The sequence below is a fragment of the Pleurodeles waltl genome, chromosome 1_2 (genome assembly GCF_031143425.1).
Source record: "Pleurodeles waltl isolate 20211129_DDA chromosome 1_2, aPleWal1.hap1.20221129, whole genome shotgun sequence".
NCBI classification, from domain to species: domain Eukaryota; kingdom Metazoa; phylum Chordata; class Amphibia; order Caudata; family Salamandridae; genus Pleurodeles; species Pleurodeles waltl.
Genome location: NC_090437.1, coordinates 573,493,036 through 573,516,341, shown reverse-complemented (window position 1 = coordinate 573,516,341; position 23,306 = coordinate 573,493,036). Strand labels below are relative to the sequence as shown.

General features: G+C 44.7%; 1 protein-coding gene across 1 annotated transcript in view; it reads left to right on the top strand.

The window, feature by feature from the left end:
- LOC138301701 (bifunctional heparan sulfate N-deacetylase/N-sulfotransferase 3) overlaps positions 1-23,306 on the top strand; it is a 546,324-nt gene that overhangs the window by 114,241 nt on the left and 408,777 nt on the right. Inside the window, exon 3 of the mRNA XM_069242218.1 lies at positions 16,773-16,860. Coding sequence (XP_069098319.1) covers positions 16,773-16,860 — 88 coding nt within the window. The remainder of the gene's footprint in view (positions 1-16,772; positions 16,861-23,306) is intronic.

Genomic DNA, 23,306 nt, shown 5'->3' with positions numbered 1-23,306 from the left:
CCTTACTGGCACTGGGGAGGTGAGGCATTGGTTTCTTACTGCTAGGCAGGGGAGGTGAGCCGTTGGTTCCTTACGGTTGCAAGGGAGGTGATGTGGCATCAGTGGCAAGACGTCAGTTCCTTATGACAAGGCGGGGTTGATGAATCCAGCAGGTCAAGACGTGAGACGGCCACTTGGTGATGTCAAGATCACACCAGAGGGCCACAGGTGCTGCGGCAGAGTTGGAGCTGGGTGCCACAGACGTCAGTGACACAGCGCTCTGGACTCACAGTGTGGCAGGACTTTGGAGGTGCTGTGGTGGCATCTGTCACATTCGTCGCACTCAGCGGGAACCACGGCTCCGGTACAGGCAGCAGCATGGAGTCGGACTGTGGCAGTGGTCCTGAAGTTGGTTCTCTACTTAAGCAGCAACCATTCCTTATTCAGTGTTTTTATGTCTCAAACAGCTATAAATGTTGAGACATGAGTTAATGCTTACTGCTGGCATCTTTTCTGATCTGAAGGTCAGCAACTTAGACCATGTCAAGGCAGACTCGGTCTTTAATACAACCAAAGTTTCTAAACTGAATACCATTAAATTGGGACATAGTAACACCTGATATTTACAGTGATTGAAATACGACGTGAAGCACTAAATAAAAACAAGGAACTACTTGTCTACTCTATCTGTCCTTTTCTTTCTCGAAGCACCATCTTCCAATGTTCATAGATATACTTTCACCAAAATCATGAAAATTGTTAAGTCGATTTTTAGCTGCTGCCAGTTCAAAGATAAACAGTTAGTCCACCCATAGTTGCAGTATGCCTCCCAGAGCACACCACTGGGTTTCGTTGTCCATAGAAATCTAACAAAATCTTTGTCATTTTAGTCCAATAACGTTCATGCTACAGATACGTAGCCTGGCTTATGAATGGTGGTTTCTGATTTCAGATTGTCCTAATATCTATCTTAAGTCGGCAATGATTGGCCTAGTTTCCAAAGTATTTTGCATAATTTAAAAAAATCTCATCACGACATTTAGCCAAAAAGACCATTTTCTAACTGTCTTGAGTCAGGGAAACCTAGCTAAATAAGATGTGACACATGTGAGACTGCATGATGTCAGGAAAATATTTTAAATCTGCCTTAAACCCGAAGAAGCCTATAACAAGACGATCGTTCCGGGTTCAAGCTGCTTTTAAGTTTGAAACAATCCTTCATAAATCACCCCTAATTATTGATTGAGATGTTTTCAGACAGGCATATGAAAATACAGCATACACCTCGGTGAACCAAATATAACGTGTTTATGGTTATAGCTCACTAAAAATTCATATTTCTTTCATTTGCATTCATTTTAAATGAAAGTTAGAAAAATGCATTTTATTGCGTTTGTTAGGGTTTATCGTATTTGGGGAATTTACACTTCTGTCCCACTGGCAATTATTTCTAAGCACTTGCAGGCTTAGTGGAGGAGAGATATAGTGGGCCCGACGATAACAGCCTGCATAATCAAAGCTCTTACAGCGTAAAGTGATGTGCAGCAGTGGGGGGTTTATGTGCTCTTGTTTTTTAATTGGCCCGAGGTTTCTGACCTTTAATTAAAAGGAATTGATGAGTTTCTCCCCACTCACCACAGCCTAATGAAAAAATGTAAGCAGGGGTACAAAAATTCCGTCTTTTCATGCAAACCAGTGTTTCATCAACGGCTAATAATGCAGAACTCCGTGGATAAACACACATAAAGAGCACCGCTAATTGCATTACCTTGTAGAATGCGATTTGTACTCAGGAGGCAAAGAAACGGACCTGCCCGTAGTAATAAAAGATCAGGAAGAATCTATACTTGAAATGTTGAACAATTGAAAATGTGGCTCCCAAATCAGAAAGAAATAAAAGATGGAGGGGTGCCACAAGCCTTGAAATGGCAGCCTATGCGTAAACACCATGCCTGCAGCAACAGTGGTTAGACCCCAGTAGAATTTCAAAAACAGCTGGTGCGTCGTCACACACCAGCACGTGCCGCACAGCAACACTAATGATGAGGCACAATAAGAGCTCAATGTTCATCCATTATAATCCATGTTTCTTCAGATGCTTTATTACACTCGGAGGCAATATAATTAAAAACGTAAATACTGAAGCAATGCCCCTCTAGGACTTTATCTTCAGTTCGTTAGAGTCCACGTGTCACCTTAGGTAACCAGATGCACATAAACCCAATGCATTTCGGGCTACACGCCCTTCATCGGGGTAGCTGAGGATGACTCTGGGGACTCATCATCAATTTTGTATGATCTCATAAAACAGAAATGTAATGGTTTTGGTTTTGCTTAGCATGAGGACACTTCGTTTATTTTGCATTCACGTAGTAAAAGCACATGAAAGAAAGTATTTTTAATTTCTTATTTTTTACTAATAATTTCGGTTTTTGATTGACTTGAATCTATCTGCCATCCAATAAATCACAAACCTCTTTTATTTCTCTAGGGTCTGCATTCTAACCTCAGCATGTCAGCTATGATCCTAGAATTTGGTGGCAATGATCAGTTAGACCATATATGTGTCTTGCTGATTAGTGGAGATGGCATATAGATTCTCTCTGTAAAGCTAGCAGCCCTATGGAAGATGGGCTTCCGGCAAGAGGGCCCTGACAACAAATCTAGGTTGATGATTTGTCACTAAAAACATGTGGTTCCCCACCACAAATAAGGAGGAGGAACTGTGACTGTGGCAGAATAGAGCAGCCACTTTCTTCTGGTGGATGCCCCATGTCCACCACTCTAAATGACCCCCATAGACATGTTTCTGAAATATTCAAAGTTTTCTATCGTTTAACATTGGTATATATAAAAGTACCAATTTAACATTCTGTCCCATTGACATACAATCAAACGGTTAAAGGTATTTTCCTACAGTTGCCATGTATCTTTGTTCTTCACCAAGAAAGTTCCTATGATCATGTGCTAGATCAGTAAGGAATACCGCACTATGAAAATGTATAGATAGTACTGAATTCCACATCAGCATGTAGGTTTGTTGTGCAGTGTTTATCTCCTTTCACTATCCTACCTAGAGAACTGTTAGATTCACGTCTATTTGACCTAAAATTCGTTAGACCTCAGCTTCTAGCAAAAACGTGGGGTAGAAGTAGGGTAGAACCGATCTTGAAAAATAATGGAGTCATTTGTATTGGGAATGTGGGCGAATGAAACCATTGTGGTTCTCCCACCTGCTAGACTCCAGTGGTCTTCAAACTTTTTAATGCCGCGCCCCCCCAGTTGAACAATAAAAATCATTGGGCCCCCCCTCAGAATTTTTCACAATCATTTTAGAAAGATGGTAATGTTTAAATAGGTCTAAACCTATTTAAACATTGCAGTTAAGTACTGTTACCGTTTTAAAACTACAATAACATGCTTCTGCTTAAAACAAAGGCATGTTACCTGTATAATATTTCTTTTGGCCAGAGTTTGGCGCCCCCCCTGGGATCTCTTGAGGCTCCCCAAGGGGGGCCCGCCCCCCAGTTTGAAGACCTCTGTGCTAGAGAAATTCTGTTTTGATGGGGTGGGAGAGCTGCCAGTTTACGCAATTCTCCCTCTCAGCGAAACTCTAAATGAGGCCTTAAATCGTACAACCCGCTGCTAATACGCATAGATGAGGAGGTTGTACTGTTGAGAGTGGTGCATTGCTCAAATGTTGGAAAATGCGTCAGTGTTTCACTTGGCCTGTTTCGCCAAGATATCGCTATTCAATCACATCGAGACTTACTTATTTACTTTACCTTTAGGGAGCATGGAGTAGACACTTTTGCTAACTGTTCTGGATGATCCGGAGACCACACAACAGAAATGATAACTTGCTTAGAGCCATAATGCTAAGATTTGTTTTTCATCCACAAATCACTCAAACCTAGCAGTACATTTCCTGATGAAGAGTAGGCCGCGCAAACAAAATAAGTTTAGATTTTAATGATGTGCATTGATTTTTCGACATCTGGCTACACCATAATAAAATGTAGAGGTGAGAAAAACAACTTGTCAATAGTAATCATATGCTAAAAATAATGAGTACATTACCACATGTTTGCCCAAAGCATATTAAACAGTCTTTCCAAATGACTTCTTTCGAGCGCAGCTAAATAATACCCATCTGCTTCTATGTTTGTACCTGTCCTCTTTTAACATTTTGTTTTCAAAAACCTAAATGCTGAATAAAATGCCAAGTCACACAGAAAAAATCGGGGACACTCAAACTCAAATGCTATTTCTGTCTACAAAAAACAACCCGGGCTTCCTCGTGCGGAAGCATTTTTTCTTTTTCTTTTTTTAAAGTAGCGGCATATTTCGCATGAACACTTTGGATGAGCGGCAATTTAATATTAGGAGGTTACCAGGTGTGTTATTCATGATAACAGACTGTACGATGTGGGTGAAACTTAAAATACGCACCTCTCACTGTGGCGTCCATTCCTCCAGTCTGTGTTATGCAGGAGGGTGGGGGTTGAAGGCACGAGACCAAACCCATACATGCCAACAGATCCGATTCAGGCGGGAAACTCCTGACTTTTTAAGTCCAACATGGCTTTATTTCAACTATCTCCCGCCTAAAATTGCTTCTATAAGGCCACTTAGCAAGGACATGAGTTAGCTAAATGCAAATACCCAAGTAAGCCTGCAAGGTAGTTATCAGTTTTTCGAGGGAACATTGGTCCTTCATGCCTGTGTAAAATGCCTTTGCAAAATGGTGTCTGCATGCTTAGATTTTGGAGGTGGACGCTAGAGGCGGACGTTAACTTCAATTCAGCTTAATGGTGATTACCTCCCGTCCCTCCCTCGCCTTCCTTTTAACCAATGAGGCCTCCCGCCTCCCCTCTAGACCCTCCCTTCCCCTTTCAAAAACCCCCCCCACCCTTATCCCCTCCTGTTCTTTTGTCTAGCCCACGCTAGACGGTTTTCTTTCCCTTTCTTACCTGCACGGCGGGGCCTGGAGGTCGTCGATGGAGGCACTCCTCGGGACGCGGAGCTCCGCGAGGAGTGCTACGGCTGGGGCGCGTCTTGAACGAGCAGCATGGTTGCTCGAGAGGCGTGTCCTGGAGGCCGGCTGACGGGGTCAGCCGGCCCTCTGTGGCTGGGGCGTTAGTTTCCGGGTTTCCGCGCCGCGGAGCCGCGAGGACCGAGGAACTTCAATTTTTGGATGCTGGTCAGGTAGGACGGGCGTTCTGCCCGTGGTTTTTTGGATTTTTACAAGGATTGTGACCTTTTTAGGGTTTGGTGGAGCCCTGTTAAGGAGGACCAGGGTCCTATATGTAGGGTGGTGTTTTGGAATGAAAGGCAGTGTTATTTTGGTTACCATGCCTAAAGCTCCAGCAAAGAGACGTGGTTGTCTCTTCTTCCTCCTCGGAGGTGGGAGGGGAGGGTAGCATTGCTCTTCCTGAGAACCCACAGGTACCTGGCAGGGGTACTCCCCTCATGTCTAGTGAGGAAGTGCAGGATATGGGTGAAATGGCTGTCACCAGGGCACTGCAAGCTGGCGTGGCCAGGACTGATCAGTCTAAGCGTGCGCAATCATCGGTAGCGGCATGAAAATCCTCATCGGAGAGTGAGGATGAGGCCCCATCAACGTCATCTGGGGGGAAATAGGTTTCCAGAAGAGGTGATGTGGGAAGTGATGACACATGTTCGGGACAGTTTAGGTTTCCCTGTGTTTCAACCTACAAACTCAGAGTCTCATTTATTTCCTCAAATATCAGACGCCTTTTATGTTTGCCATGCCTTTCCAGGGACCTGTGAAGGATATGGTGTTTCGTGAGTGGAAGGATGTGGAGAAGGCTCAGGTTCCACGATTCCTTCAGAAACTTTACTTACTTGAGGGTGAGGGGGTTTTTCCTCCTTCAATACGCCTGGACTCTATTCTGGCTACTCTAATTGGCAAAACGGCAGTCAATCCGGAGGATTGTGTGCCTACGTATGCCACAGACCGTAAAGTGGATTCAGGTCTTAAGAGGGCTTTTGCGGCGGAGAATCTGGCGCTGAAGGCAGGGATTTATTCTGCTTATGCGTCACAATCATTGGTTCAAGGCTTTGATAAACTGGCGGTGGCTGTACAGGAAGGGGCGGAGTGTTCGGAGCTCCTGGCTGGTATGGAACAGCTGGCCAGATTATTGGCGGATGTGTCTTCAGATATAGTCCGTACTTCGGCTCTGGCATCTGGGTCTTTGATTAGGGCTCGTAGGTCCCTCTGGTTGCGTTCATGGAAGGCTGATCCAGGGGAAACGGCGGCCTTGTTGAGACTGCCGTTTGAGGGTTGTAACTTGTTTGGAGAACTATTACCATCCATACTTTCCAAGGCGTTTAAGGAGCGGAAGCATGCCTTACCTTATAAAGGGGTTTCTTCTTCGGGTAAAGGGTGGAAGAAGCATTCCAGATCTTCTCCTACTAGGGTTGCTAAATCCTTTTCGTTTAGGAGACGGCGTTTTCATCCGCGTTTTTCACCTAAGAAGTCTACTCCTGAGACCCGGGGTGGTTTCAAGAAGGGGTCCTGGCATTCGCTGTGGGCCTGGCAGAGGGCCGGTTGGGGGATGACTGTGTCACTTTCTTTCAGCTTGGGAGGACAGTGTAACCGATCATTGGGTACTAGACATGGTGACCAATGGTTATGTCATAGATTTTGTGGCGGTTCCTCCAGATTCCGGGGTGCATCCCACACCTCTGCCTTCAGAGGGGTCTTGGAGTGGAGCATTATTGGACGGAGTGCGGGACTTACTGGTCATGGGGGCCATTTCCCATGTTCCACTAGACGACCGAGGTCAGGGCACTTATGCGGTCTTGTTTCTTGTGCGGAAAGTTTCAGGGGGATTTTCAACCGGTGCTCAATCTGAAGGAGGTGAATACCTGGATCAGGACAGTGCATTTCCGCATGCTGTCCATTCGGACTATTTTTCCATTGGTCAGGCAAGGGGATTTTCTGGTGTCACTGGATCTGCCGGATGCTTACCCACACGTACCGGGGGCATGGTCCTCTCAAAAGTTCCTGAGGTTTGCTGTGGGGCAGGATCATTTCCAGTTTTGCGTTCTGCCTTTCGGTCTGAAATCTTCTCCCCGAATTTTCAGGAATATGCTGGCTCCTCTAGTGGCTTTGCTTCATTCAGAAGGGGTGTTTCTGCACCCTTATCTAGTCGACATTTTGATTCATGCCCATTCACGAGACCTTTTGCAGAGGCAGGTGGCCCAAGTTCTGGGGGTCCTGCAATAACACGGGTTTTTGATCAATTGGGTGTAATCAGACTTTGTGCCGTCCCAGGATCTGGTTTTTCTAGGGGCTCGGTTTCAGCCTATTCCAGGGTTGGTGACTGTGTCCGAAAAGAGGTTGGATGCTCTCCAGGCTTTGGTAAAGAAGGTATGGTTACTGTCTGCTCCCCGAGCTCTTCTATGGTTGCGACTGCACATTTGGCGTCAGTGATATTTTGGGTTCTTGGGCACGTTTCCATCCCCTGTGCTTGATGACGTGGTTCTTGAGTAGGTGGGATCCAGGGTCCGGTTCTCTGAAGGACGGGGTTCCAGGGTCCGGATTGATTCACAGAGAGTTGCAATGGTGGTTGGATGCAGACCACCTGAGGGTAGGGGTGTCTTTGTCACCTCGGAGACCCGTGGTGGTGACGACGGATGCCAGCCTCTCCGGTTGGGGGGCATGGATGGGGTCAGCTCAGATTCGGGGGTTTTGGTCCCCTCGGGAGGCGAGTCGGTCATCTAATTGGCGAGAATTGCGGGCTATATTCCTGGCTCGGGTCCATTTCCAGGATTCCCTGAGGGGGTTGGCGGTTCTGGTTTCGCACAGACGACTTAGTGGCCGAGGCTTATGTCATTCGACGAGAGTGGTAAATGTTCGGGCGGATCTACTGAGCAGAGTGATTCCTTCCTCTCAATTTTTCTCTCTCCGGAGGTCTCTGTTTCGGCATCTGGTTCGGCTTTGGGGTCTTCCAGTGCTGGATGTGTTTGCGTCAGTAGAGAATGCGATAGTGGAGTGCTTCTGCTCCCGGTTTCGGTGTCCCCAAGCATGGGAGGTGGACGGGATGTCATGTCCTTGGCCGCAGGGCCTTTTATATGCGTTCCCTCCGTTTCAACTATTCAGGGCGTTTCGGTTAGGTGCCAGTGGCTTTGAGTTCTACCTTGCTGGCTTCATGGAGACGTTCAACTTTGCTTTCTTATGGTAGACAGTGGAAGGTGTTTTCGTCTTGGTGCTTAAGTCGTGAGTTGGATCCTTCCTGCGCTTCTCTCTTTGAGGTGATGCAGTTCCTGCAGGACGGTGCTCGTTTAGGGTTGTCAGTGGCTTCTCTTCGGGTACAGTGGGCGGCTATTCAGGCATTTAGGGACCATGGCGTAATCTTCAAGTTGAAGGGCGATTGATGCCTGGATTTTTTCAGGGGCTTATTAATTTATTTCCTCGCCCGGTACGTTCTTTTCCCTCATGGGATCTGTCCTTGGTTTTGGATGTGTTGACGGGGGCCCCTTTTGACCCATTGGGGGACTATGATTTGCGACGTCTATCTTTGAAGACGTTCTTTTTGGTCGCCATTACTTCGGCTCGTCGGTTGGGGGAATTGGGGGCATTGGCATGTTCCTTTCCTTTTTTGTAAGATTTTTCCCGATAGGGTGGTTCTGGATCCGGTGCCTTCCTTTATTCCAAAAGTCAATTCTTCGTTCCATTCCAGGCAGGCGGTCATCCTTCCTTCATTTTGTCCGGATCCCTCATCTGGGGAGGAGGTCCGTTTGCATTTGTTGGATGTACGTAGGGTTTTGTTGGAGTATCTGCGGGTGGTGGCTCCTTTTCGTAGGATTCACTGTTTGTTACTTTTGGTCCGGCGCGCTAAGGTGAGAAACCTTCCACGGCTTCCTTGAGTCGGTGGGTTCGATCTTTGATTCTGTTGGCCTATTCCTTGAAAGAGGTGGTTCCTCCTCTAGGGATTCAGGGGAAGTCTTCCAGAGGCATGGCGGCGACGGTGGCAGAGCTTCAGGGGACTTCAGTGGTGGAGATTTGCAGGGCCGCCACTTGGGCTTCTCCTTCGGCGTTTGTGCGTCATTATAGGCTATCGGACTTGGGTGGTTTGGAGTCGGTGTTTGGTCACCGGGTCTTATCCTCTATGAGATAATGTTTGAGATGTTCTTGGTGCAGGATATTAACTAAGGGTCTTGCAACTCGATGTCCGTCTCCGGTGTGTTTTTCTTGCTATGTCTCATTGGTTAAAAGGAAGGCGAGGGAGGGACGGGAGGTAATGCTTCCATTTTCTTACGATAATGGCATTACTCCTAGTCCTACTCCCTCGCCTTCCTTTTCCGTTCCCTCCCACCCTCCCGGTACGGACTGTCCGAGTTGCGGCTTGGGCTTGGTTTTTGTACAGGAGGGGATAAGGGTGGGGGGGGTTTTTGAAAGGGGAAGGGAGGGTCTAGAGGGGAGGCGGGAGGCCTCATTGGTTAAAAGGAAGGCGAGGGAGTAGGACTAGGAGTAATGCCATTATCGTAAGAAAATGGAAGCATTATCTAGAAATGCAATAACAGTTCAGGTCCCGACCTTATCTTCGGGGCAAAGGATCGTGATCTTGGGCAATTGTTTCTCTGGAAAGTTTAACATGTTTTTCCTTCACTTTTTCAACTCAAAGTAAAAGAATGCGATTGGCAGGGAGTCTGTGCTTCCTCTGCCTGTCTGTGTTTTCTTTAGTAGTGGTGCAGTACGAGATAGCACCAATTTGGCCTCACTAAGTCCTGTGATAAAGAGAGAATAGGGAGCACTGAATATGAAGGTGTCTCTGTATCAGTTTCCAGCCCCAGAGAAAAATCTATCCTTTCTTCTTTGATGTCTTGACTGTTAAGGATGCTTCGGGTCCCCTTTTGTCCTAAAGATGAAACTCATGGTATACTCATAGCTATATCTTCACGTTAAGGAAGTTGCATATCAGGTCATGTTCTATCCGCATTTTCTCTACCAACTTTGCCAGAATCTGAAGTTGTTATATCATTTATTTCTCATATTGCACACGTTACCAGACTTCTCAGTCCCTTCAGAAGAAGTTGCTATTGACACTCACTTCCCTGTTGTTCAGGATTCCACGGATGACATGGCTCAAGCTACAAACGATGATTTAGAACTATTGGGTAAGTATGAATTCTCTCTAAATCATTGTGCAGCTCTAAAAACTGTCACTGTTCAAGCAGGGCTTACAAACTGAGAGGGCCTTGTAGGCACCTAATTATGTAATCTGAATTTCCAACCTTTTTTATTTTCATTGTTATTCATCTTTGTACTTTAGGGTCACTGTTGGACATGGCCCATCTTAGGGCATTTCCCTGAAACTGTTTTGCTTTTTTTCTCCCAGTTTTTGCTGACTCAGTGTGCATGGCCTTATGGGCACTTTCCCACTGTACAGCAAGGGGAAAGTGCATGCGCCCTTCCTACTCATGCCAGGAAGAGGCGCTTACATGATTAGTTGAGGTGCCGTACCCAGGAGTGACCTGTAAAATGGTACACCACATACCCAGGGTGGATACAGCCCTAGCCCTCGTGGGGCATTGCACTGAGTGTGCTACTCACCAGAGTTGCCTGCCCAACATGTAATAGGCCTGGTAGGGCAGGCCTGTGGAGGGGCAGGTGTGCTTATGCTCAGATTGGCATCTTCCCCACTGGGGTCAGCCCTGAGTAGGCCTTCTGCTACACCTAGAGCACCCTATGGAGGGTGGAGCAGGTGGTAGTCAGAAGGTAGGGTAGATACACAAGGGTGTCCCATGTACATTGTAGGGGAGAACTCCCACGTGGTTTTCCCTACCAAGGAGATTAGCTCTTCATTGAGGTTTTGCAGATCCTCACTGAGTGGTCTTAGGGCCTTGGGCACTTTCCCACTGTAAGTACAGTGTGAAAGTGCATGCGCACTCACCCAACATAAGTTAGGAAGTGACCTCTACCAGGGTGTTTACACTTGCACATTGGTGACTTCATGTATATGCTGAGCCTGGCCTGGCTTCCCTATATGTGCACACTTGCACATTGGTGTTTTCATGTATATACTGATCCTGGCATGGCTTACTTATATGGACCCACTTGTACATTGGTGTTTTATATGTATATAGTGAACCTGGCATAGCTTACCTATACGTGCACAAGTGCACATTGGTGTTTCCCATGAATATACTGAGACTGGCCTGGCTGGCCAACATGTTCACTCTTGCACATTGGTGACTTCATGTATATGCTGAGCCTGGCCTGGCTTCCCTATATGTGCACACTTGCACATTGGTGTTTTCATGTATATACTGATCCTGGCATGGCTTATTTATATGGACCCACTTGTACATTGGTGTTTTATATGTATATAGTGAACCTGGCATAGCTTACCTATACGTGCACAAGTGCACATTGGTGTTTCCCATGAATATACTGAGACTGGCCTGGCTGGCCAACATGTTCACACTTGCACATTGGTGTTTTCAACATATATAGTGAGCGAGCCAGGCATGACTTATAGATATGTCCACACTTGCACATTGGTGTTTCCATGTATATACTGAGCCTGGCATGGCTTACTTATATGCGCACACTTGCACATTGGTGTTTTCCACATATGTACCGAGCCTGGTCTGACTGGCCTATATGTGCACACTTACCTTTGGTATTTTCATGTATATACTGAGCCTCGCATGGCTTGCCGAAAGGTGCACACTTTCATATTGATGTTTGTAGTTATATACTGGATGTAGCATGGCTTGCCTGTATGTGAAAGTGGTATTTTCATATGCATACTGCATCTGGCACACCTTGCCAGTATGGGCGAACTTGCACCCTTGTGGTGTTCTCAAAGCTTATGTCCAGCCTGCCCAAGCAGGCTTGTCATGCGCCAGGGCACATGTGCCCATGGAGTGAAGAATTTCCATGTGTGTTTTCACTACCATTGAGAGCTGCTCTGCCCACAGCTTAATATGGGAGAAGTTTATAATTAATCCTAGTTGCAATACTGGATTGCAGTGGAGCAGCCTCATAATGTTTACTATCATTAGATTCCTGAAGACAAACCCTTTCTAATGGGAAAGGTGATTTTGTCACTAGTACCTTAGAAATGACACATCTAGAAAGTGGGCATTTCCATGTTCTAAAATCCCTTTGGTGTGCCTTTTTAATTCAAGCTTCATTCCACAGGGAGCTGCGGGATACCACATCTGTGCATTCCCCAGCGACAGCTGTTAAACTTGGACGACTGGAACGACAGACCTCTGTCAGTTGAGGACCTGGCTGGACAAATTGGAGGGAGAGGTTTTGACACTTGGCCTCTTGGAGTCAGATCATGGCACAACTAAAGATGTCGATCTACATTACATGGTCCCATAGAAGACAGGGCTGAAATTTAGGGGAGACATCTGCTGTTCAAAGGAGAACCCTTTCAACCACTCCTAACTCAAAAGGCCCAATTGATTATAACTAGGGATAAAACACTTCAGCAATTTAGAGATACACTTGCAGGAATGCAGAATGGAGTCCTCAAACTGCACAGTGCACACTGCCAGAGGAATCTGTTGTGCAGGAGTATTTACTGTCCTAGGAAGGGATTGTGCACCCTTCCTGCATCTTGGCTGGCCTGGGTACACTGCTTTCTGTAGTGTGACACTCAGAAGTGTGCTCTCCAAGGGATTGTGTGGGGGTCTCAGGGACATCAAAACCTCCTTCAAGGAACCTATACCTTCTACTGTGTCATCTGGAGAATAGTGCCCTCCTACCCATCTACGTCATCTGCTGGATTCCACTGGGTAGCAGCGGTGTGAGAGTAGAGCTAATTATTGTGCCTGGAGACTGGTTTGCCTGGTGCAGAGCTTGCAAACTACTGCTTAGATTCAAGGAATGTGGCCCTTTATCATGGGGCCACTTCATACATAAGCGTTTGATTGGTAATGAACAGATTACTGGTTGTGGGACCCCACGTGGCCCGCTGTTGACGAGTGTGCCGCATTTCTCTCGTGAAACACCAGACTTCATGCTCATTGCATGGGGTGTCTATGTCACTGATTGCGACCCTTAATGGTGGGGGAGTACCTGGAGCAGTGCTGCATGCTACCTCATGTGGTACCACTGAACTGGCATCTGTGTGTGTGTGACCAGATTGGTCTGGTGATGCTCTAATCATTGTGTACCAGACGTTATGCCTCATTCCAGGGAGGTAAGGAACGGGAACTGATTATGTGTTCAAAAGTGCCTGGTGTGACTCAAGTCATTGTGCACCAGACATTGTGACTCATTCTAGGGAGGCATGGTATTGGAACTTTTCAGGTGTAAGCAGGATGGTCTGGTGCAACTCAAGTCATCACACACCAGACATTGTGCCTCATTCCAGGGAAGCACAGCATTGGTAACTTGTTGTGTGCAAGTGGGATTGTCTGGTGGAACTCAAGCCATTGCACACTAGATGTTGTGCCTCATTCGAGGGAGGCACAGCATTGGTAACTTGTCATGTGGAGCAGGATTGTCTGGTACTACTCAAGACATCACGCCCCAGACATTATACCTCATTCCAGTGAGGCATGGCATTGGTGACCTTATGTGAATGTGCAGAATTGTCTGGTGTGACTGAAGTCATCGCACGCCAGACGTTGGGCCTCACCCCAGTGATGTGCAACCGGGACGCCTGGGGCAGTCCAAGTCATGGCACCCCAGACGTGGTGCCTCCTGTCTTGGGAGGTGTGGAATAGGTAACTATCTGTGAAGTGGAGTGTCTGGCTTGAATGTGCACCACTGTGAACAATGTGACCCAAGGTGACCCTCCCTCTCTGCTTTGCACATCAGGGCTCAAGCCGGAAGGCCGGTGTGGAGACCCCTGAGTGAACTTCTCGAGTGGGGGCCAAACCTCCATTCGCCAACTGCAGCCTGTTCAGCCATTCTCTCTTTCTTCCTCTGTACCTTTGCCCCGGGATCCTGGCTAAGTGTAACCACCGGCCACAAGTGTCCTAGTATCCAGGCAAATGTTGCTTCATTTCTAACTCTGTGGGCACGGAAATTGGCTGGAAGGTAGAACACGAGTGTATAAGAGTGCGTATATGCTAGTGTGATTGACATCTATGGCACCGCGTAGAGGTGTGGAGTGAGAATGTGGGTGCGAGTGTCTGGGCTTGATTTCACTGGATGGTAGCGCTGCTGTGCACGTTGTTTATAATAGTGGTTGACACTGACATTTACTGGTGTGACCTAGGCCATAGAACTTTTTCAAAAGTGCTAAAGTTCTCTGTATGTATACATTGCTGCTCTTGTTTGGAACTGGGATGTGTCCTACAACTATTTTATGGTGAATAGGGGTGATCACTGAGGTGGGTCTTGTGGTGCCAACGCAGTAATACCACATGTTGGTGTGAGGAGGGAAAGTACTATTTTTCTCACAAGTACATACTGCTAAAGTACTATTAACTGTTGGGCCTCATACTACTTGTGATCTTTCTGAATGTGATTTATGCCCAGATTTAACTGAAGTTCATGTGGTGTTAATTCATGTGTGTGTCAAATGCAAACTTTATCAACACACACCTTGTGTGAAGTCTCGTTTGTGATGCTCAGTGTACTTATTGTATGGACGTGCTTTGCCAATGCTTTACACATTGCATCTGTGATAAGCCTGACTGCTCTGTACCAAGCTACCCAAGGGTGAGAGCAGGTTATACAGGTTATACAGTGAGTGTAATCACCCACCCCTGCATTCTGAAGCACACGAGGAAAGAGGAAAAAGCCTCCCAGGATTGTTTTTGTGCAGGAAGGTGCCCCTTCCTGCACAAAAACAATCCTGCATCCAATGCAGGCACCCTTGCACCATGGTGCAAGCATGCCTGTGTTGGCGCTAAGATGCCAAAATGCACCAGCGCAGTGGGAAAGGACAAGAATGCACCGTATGCCATAGATACAACACATTCCTGCCATATCCCTTTGGTGCAGGGCAGTGCAGCAAGGTGACTTACTGAGCTTCCCCATGAAAAGCCCATAAATATGGTCCTTAGAGATTAGTATGTTCCTATGCTATAGCAACGGTTTCTTGACATGCACATTTCCTTTCTGTGTGACACAAGAACATGAACAATTTACCTTTAATTTAAACCTCACATAAGTCTGCAGAAATTCATTCAATAGTAGAATAAGAGGTCTCACTTAAAGTACTTAACAACATCTTTACCATGGTTTTATTTTAGCCGGTGACTTAAGAGTAAGTGAGACTAATGATGGCCTTTTCGCCAAAATAACTTTACTTGTACTAGAGAAGAAGGTGATATTTTCTTTTAAGTTCTGGTTTCTTTAGGTTGAGACAAGTGCTTTAAATGGGAAGTTGCTGTCCGGTACTGAGTACCTGCTCTTCCTTAATTTGAAGGTAAGAGTACCTACACTTCTCAACACTGTTGCAATACATTACAATGGATGAGTACCAGCACTTCTCTGGAGCAAATAGGTACTCTAAACAGAGTCCTGCACTTCTAGATTGAAATTTAAAGCCCTGGTTGAGACTCGCAAAAGACTGCCTCTGGGATGTCACTTAAATTGTGCTTACATTTCCATTGGTACCACTTTCAGGAAACACTGTGTGCTAACCACTGCAGTGGCACCTGTGGTGACGTCATCAGTACATTTGGTATTTTAAAACACAGTTTCTCATATACAAAAGGATTTCATATGTATAATTGCATCTCACTAAACGCGTATTACTAGAGGAGCCCAAAAATGCCATAAAGAGCTTTAATAATGCTGATGAGATGCTACTAAACAAAGAATAATACAGGATGGTGTGGATCTTGGGGAATAGTGAATATCTTTCACAGTGTTGGTAAAGCTCTCATTCTCTATATTGGCCGACAGTGATGCACTCTGCCTCCTGCCAATGGAAGCAGAGTTTCGTGTCATTGGTATATATTTGGTGCCTAATGCCAATGGTATACATTTGTTGTGGCCAATGACATTGGAGCAGATACTGCTCTGGCTTTACATTTAAACTGAGGAAACACAAGGCACAGGAATGCAGAGAATCTTGGCAGTTTGCATTGCTCTTGAGAAAAAGGTACTTCAAAATTTTTTAGGGGGACACTTTGTCCAATATCCAAAGAAGAAAGTTGTGAGTTAGATTACGGCCAAGTCATCAAGAGATGCCCAGATGGGGTTGAAAGATATCCCCGTCCAAAGTGCGTCAAAAATGGCAGCGGTTAATCAAAGTGAGGATTGAGGGCGCTCTGGGTGTTGAAAGTCCCCATCTGTAAGTGCGTTTCAGTTAAAGGCCCGCCTGCAAAAAGGATTCTTCACATTTGCTCGGAGACGCCAATGTTTTTACTCGTTTTTACTTCGTCTTCCGAAAGAACCGCAAGGTGAATAAACAAACATCTTCAACATTCGACGACTGAATAGGGAATCATCCTCTCATTCGATACTTTGGGGGTACTGTTATGTCGCTCTTCTGAGTTTCAATGGAAGCACAGAGACACAGGCTGTTCTGGGTGGGAAGTGTGAGATGTGGGATCTTGTACGGTTAGAACATGGGCTGAAATGTGGGAATTTGTATGGTTAGAACAAGGACCGGAATTATTCGATGGCACCAGTGAAAGTATGAAACGGTCCAATGAGCAGCAAGTAGCGTGCGTCACTAACAATATTGAGGCATTAAGTCTGGCTATTAAGAGAATACTTCAGATTGGTGAATTGTGAAACACATTTTCATATATATTGTTGAATGAAGATTATTGCATTGCTAATATTGCTTTACTACAGATTTCCCATAAACAATCCGTGTATCTTTTTGCAGGCTTTGCGAGACACCCAAAACCTCCTCAGAACAAAAGTTACAAATTTTACTTTCAATCTGGGATTTTCAGGAAGGTTCTACCATACAGGTAAGAATTGTCACTCTTTCACTAAGCGTATACACTTCCTTATGAATTATTTTACCCATTCGCACACTCACTCACACATTCAACCTTTCTCTCTTCTCTGCACTCTTTCACATTGTCATTCTCAACGCAAAATGTGAATCAGTGTGAACTTTCAACACTGCAGTTTTTTAAAGTGAATTAGGCATTTTACAGGACTGTTGCATTGTTTGTGATGCATAGGTGAGCAAACCCCGAAAAAACCTTCCACGGTTGTATTAGCTGCTGGTGTCATCTTTATGCTTCTTACAAACAGCTTCTCACCATTCCTGGTTTCTGGGTTTTCTAAGTCTGAAATATGAAAGCACATTTTTCTATCAATCCGGGTCATGACGCAACGCACCGGTATTTTATGATCTAGAAAAAACTTACCTAGAACCAGTATTTTAAAAAGCCTATAGGTCATTTTTTAACCAGTGCTTAGGTCAGAAATTTATTGTTGTGTGGCTTCTTGGAGGATTTTTTTTGGGTGCATAGTTTACACAGTTGCCTGAGCGGATGTATAAAGAAACGGAGCCGTATTTAAAAGTAGGCCCACAATGTAACAAGGATTCTCAATGAAAGACTGGATACTGATATAATATATGAGACCATAATTTTCTTAAATTCTCCCTTCCTTAATTTTCTTATCACGTACATTCTAACGTCAGTGTAAGATTTTCCAAAAATATATTGAGTTTTAAATATTCTATAGCAATATATATCGACTACTAAAATATTGCGAAGGTACTTCGAGATTTGGGGAAAGATGTACGACAGTTTTGTTTTGCGACTTGCAATTTGCGATTTTTTGCAAATCGCAAATTGCAAGTCGAAAAACAAAATGTACAACAGTTTCAACCGCACTGTTTGTGATTCGCAAATGGGTCACAAGCAACCTGCCTCATTAATATTCAGGAGGTAGGTCACAATTTCCCACCCATTTGGGAATGGCTGCACTCAAAGGGATGGTGGCCTGCTGGGGTCAGCGGACCACCATGCCTGTGACTGTCTTTTAAATAAAGCAGTTTTTTTTTATGTAGCCCATTTTCCTTAAAGAAAAACTAGATACATTTCCAAAAATGAAAATTAAATGTTTCAATTTCATTTTTTTCTGATTAGGCAGTGGCTGTGGGACCTCTGCCTGCTCTGAAAAAATGTTGGGGCCCTCATTCACAAAGGGGAAAGGGTCCCTTGGGGACTCCTTCCTGTATGCGAATGGGTTACCACCAATTTGAAATTGGTAGTAACTGTAATTGTTTTGCGACCACATTCACGGTCACAAAACAATCATACATGGGCCTATGAGTTGCAATTATGAATGGACGCTCTTGGAGCACCCCTTCCTAATTGTGAGTCACATTCCCTATTTTGTGAGTCAGTAACATGATATCGACATGCAAAATAGGGATGGCACATTTAACAGGGCCTTTTTGTCGTCACTGAAGTTATGGCCAAATTCAGCGTTCCGCTGCATGGCAGTTTTTTTTCTTATGCGCAAGTTGCCGACAGAAAGTTGGCCAGCATGAGCAAGAATTAGTATCTCCTAGCTTGATTCTCAGGTGTTAGGAGGCCACCCAGAAAGATTTTCCCAACACGGGCAGTCACAACCATTTGCGTTGGAAAAACTACTGCTCGAGTAGAAAATCTGCTCGAGCAGCAGCAAAACCAACTCGAGCAGCAGCGCCCTCTGGCATGCCATTTGGTGCTGTTCATGGTGATTTTCTCAGCACGGAACCTGCTCTCAGTGGTAAAAATGCCTAATTTATACTCCTGGAGACTGCTTTTTTCCCAGCTTCAAAGAAGCAGAATGTCATATGTGACACTTTTAGCCAGTCATGGCTATTTAGCGAATAACATGCTGCATTCTTAGTTTTGTAGTTTAGATTTTTATATTAATGATTTCCATTTAGTTATCCAGTATGGAAAGAGTTCTCGGTTTAAAGCCATGTCTGGATCAAAGTGTCCAACACAATACATGCACACTTGGTAATGTTTATAATTATAGAACAAGTGGAGCTAAAATGACAACATATGAGGCAAGAGGGCCACATAATATAAGCAATATAAAAACCCTAACCGTACATGATATGGCTATTGCCGAACCCCTCGCGCTTTCACGTGTCTTAGTGCCATATTTTCTCAGTCCTCCCCTTATATACCAGGTATTGGCATCAGTTGCCCAGGTGCTTAACCTACAAGACATTTTCTATTTAACAAAGGGCAGTTTTAAAATAATCTTTAAGTTCTTAAAACGTAATGCTGGGGCAGATGTCGCTTTTGGTGATGACGCTTGCATGTGCAAAACTGTTCTTGTATTTTCTACTCTACGAATGACATTTCATTACTCCAACTATTCTGGAATTCCTGATATGTAATTTGTAAATGTGTATCCAAAATTACTGATACACTGCGTAATTTCGGGATGTGGTATTCCTTATGACATATCCCTAATGAATAGTCTATTATCAGCATAACTTCTAGAGAAACATTTCGCAAGTTTGAGCTGGTGAATATGGCTCCATAAATCCCTTAGATAGTTCTACTTGGGAAAAAAAGCATAGGAAATGAAATCATTACTCAGAATTTCCAAACCCCAAATCCTGTTTATAGCGAATTGGGAATGCCGAATAAATCTGAACAAAGGCCTCAGACTTCAAATGTATGTAGATGACATGCAAGCAGGAATGTGGTTTGAAATACCATGGATCTTTGCACCAGACAAATAAGAAAAATATGACCAATTATAAAAGCTCATGTCATATTACACAAATGCACATCTGCAGTTACATCAGAAAAAGAAAGCATACTGCCTTAAACACGGGTCAATTAGGAAATCACCAACCAACTCCTCAAACATATTACCTGGTTCGATGAAACTGAAAAAAGCATAGAGAAAAATTACACAAACAGTTTTGTTTTTCTGGAATAACGGGGCAAAACAATTGTGCAGGACGGGGAAAAGAAGAAGACGTGAAAATTTAAGTGACGGGTATTATCCCTGGTACAGGTGGTACAAGAGGGGTAGTTGGGTGTCACCTGATGTGGGAAAACAGAGGAGATGGATCTCAGGGCAGATGACTGAATTAGCCTCCTACAGTGAACTAGTCCAGTCTGTCAGGCAGAGTGGGGAACACGCAAGTGACCAACGCTGACAGTGCCTGGAGGGGTCTTTGGTATGAAGGGTAGGAAGGCTAGTTGTACACTGGCTTATATAGACAGATTAGGTGCTCAGCTGACACCCAGGAGCAGGGTTCTGGTGAGCAGTGACATTTCCACATAGTGAGTCTATGTGGAACTGACACACACAAATGCAACTGCAGTGGAACTGATGGATACGGGATTGGCCTACAGACAGTTTGAAAGCTGGGCAAGCAGTTGGCATGCAGAGGTAATTTTTAGGTGAGCAAATAAGTTGACATGCATGGTGCAGACAAGGGAGGCTGTTAGAGTGGAGGACGGCAAGTGGGGCTTGCATGAATGACAAATTTCTAGTATGCAGAGAAACAGGTGGCTAGGGAAGATGCCAATCATAAACAGGGGTGCTGCCATGTAGTGTAAGAGGCCTTGGTACAGTCGGTGAAGGGAGCTGATATGCTTGTTTTAAGGACTCTGGTTCATTGTAGCAAAGAGGCTGGTGTGCAAGAAAGCTAGCGCACAGGAGAGGTGGTGTGCTGGCATTTGGGGGTAGAAACACACGGAAACCAGTATGGAGGACTGCCTTAAGGAGGTGCTATGACTAACAACGGGCAGTTCTTCTGATGTCCTGTTTGTTGGCACCTCTTTATGCTACGTTTCATGCCCAGGCACCTTCTCCGGCGTCTTGCAGTTCATGTTATTACCAGTAGCTTCCTCTGGTGGTTCTGATTTCTCAAGTATCTCGACCTGATAGAGTGATGGGTGTGGTGTACCATAATGTATGGACTTACCATCTCTACGCAGTAAAGCCTTCATTGAGTCGGTACACGCACATACCGCTCCTGCCTGGCCATAAACACAGACAACAGGGGGTCCTTACTACATTGCCAAAATCACCACTTCTGTTGTACAGTAGTTGAATTGCTTGTGGAGCAAACATATTCTCCAGTTCCATCCGGGTATGATTTCTCTTCTTTTGCTGCAGTGCTACAAAACAGAGAACAATCTTTCGAAGCTAAACACTAAGGGTCAGATTTAAGAGCCCCTTGCTCCATAATACTGCCACATTGTGCCACTTTGTAACCCCTTGGGCCACATTATGCCCCGTGTTGGGGGCCAAAAAAATTGCATTTTTTGCATTTATAATGCCTGCTCAGAGCAGGCCTTAAAAGCAACCAATCAATCATGGATTTGTAAAGCGCGGCTAATCACCCATAGGGTCTCAAGGTGCTTAAAAGGGGGCCCAACATTACTCACAATGTGAAGCACCACTTTTTTTTTAATCTGGGGCTAACTGAGCAAAGTACAAAAAGGGTTGAAAAAAGGAATGGATGATTTCTCATTAAATGTGAGGAATAGATATGTAGAAGAAAACCTAAGGGTCTCTGTTAGAGTCTGGCAGAGGCAGAAAGTCTGACAAAAAGCAGCAAGTGATCCATCTGCCCAAATTAGAGCATATAGGCTGGATTAAATCCACCATTTTGTGGTGGATATCTCTCATCGCCAGGCATCCCTTGCATCAGCAGGCAGATTCCAAGCAACAGAGACATTTTAAGGCCTGGGCAAAGTGAGCAATAGGCCAGGGCCCCTACCTTTCCTAGGAAAGTGAAATTTCTGTCTGTTCTCTGTCTATAATATCTGAGTGAAATTTGCCTTTCTTCTCTGTCTGTTCTATCTAATGCTATCTCCGTCTCTACCTTCCTGTACCTCTGACTCAGTCTCTCTATGCAGCATCATCTTAAGTACTATTGGGGTCCCAGGAAAGACATATTTCAACTGTTTTTGAGTGATCCTGTTAAAGTTTAAAATAATTGAGTAGTGTTTGCTATCACCGAGGCTTATATTAACAGGAAATTGGTAATAATAGACAAAGATTTCCGTTTTGCCCATGGACTCTAAAATCCTTAAAACGATACTGCTCTGCAAGTTGCAAACCTTCAATAGCAGAACAAGTCTCCTGTTACCATTGGGGATCCGTTCGGGAGGCTGCGTTCTACAAACCTGGAACAAGTGACTGGAGTAAGAAATTCAGACTGGATAGGATAGTGCACAATGTATTTGTTCTTCCAATGCACAATATATTTTTTCTATGGAGAATGAAGGGATTCTTGTCTTCTGTTTTCCTCGTTTCTTTTCTCTTTTTTTAACTTTGGAGGTGCTATGTTTCTACATGAACTCGTAGCGAGCTCAGCAAGCATGTAATTGTGGATACTCTAAACCAGCCTTCTCCAACAGGTAGCTTGTGAGATAGTGGTAGCTCTCCAGGTATCTGTAATTAGATCTCCTGTGTGAAGCCCAGACTACTAAATCAGAAGCTTTTTCTTGGTTGAATTATTATAGGTGTACCAAAATTGAAAATTGTGTGTTTTTGAGATGCAAATGTCTGCTATTCCGAACTCTTAAGGTGATGTGAGAAAAATGGTTGCATTTCCAAAAATATTTTCAAAGGTAAATTTGAGAAATAAATTATGCTACTTTGGGGAAACTTATTAGTTTTGTTATTAGCTTGGTGTTATGGAAATTCAAGCTATGGCTGTTTTTTTTTAACCTGCGTAAAGGCATTCCAATTTGATAAAGCCTATTTTACATCACTACTCTTGCATGTTGTGGCCACTAATGTGATCTTGTCTGATGTGGTCACTATTACAACACTAATTTTATTAGTAGGTCGGATTATTTTTGCTGAACATAATTAGCTCACTATAGGACAGGTTGGAGACCTCTGCCCAAAACCAGTCCTTAGCTGTATCTCACCCCTATTTTCACTTTCACTTGTATAGCAGTGTATGTTTCATACTTCTTGTCAGAGTATGACTCTCAGAGACCCCTCATCAGAATTTAAAATGATCCAAGATTTTCTTGGTAGACCACAGCCAGCATCAGACATCATCCTACTGTGAAACTTGTTCTGCTCTCACACAACTAGGGTGTCTTCCCCATTTTGCTAATCATTGCCCTGAGGTCCATTGCAATGGAAAGAACTGCAATGGAAAGAACTGGCAAATCGCAACCAGAGAAGGCAAGGGTGTATATTTTAATGCATGCATTTGTTGTATGAATATGTGTGGCAGACCCTAGTCTCTATTCACGGGTGAACCAACTCTATGGGTTAGCTAGTTGTTATGCTTGTCTGCCTCTTATTTTTGCTGTATCTTTTTTGTTGGCCTTAGGATTCTGAGCACTTTACCACTGCTGGCCAGTGCTAAAGTGCATGTGCCTCTCCCCTAAACATGGTAACATTGGTGTATACCCAATTGGCATATGTGATGCACATGAAGGTGTCTTGTAAAGTG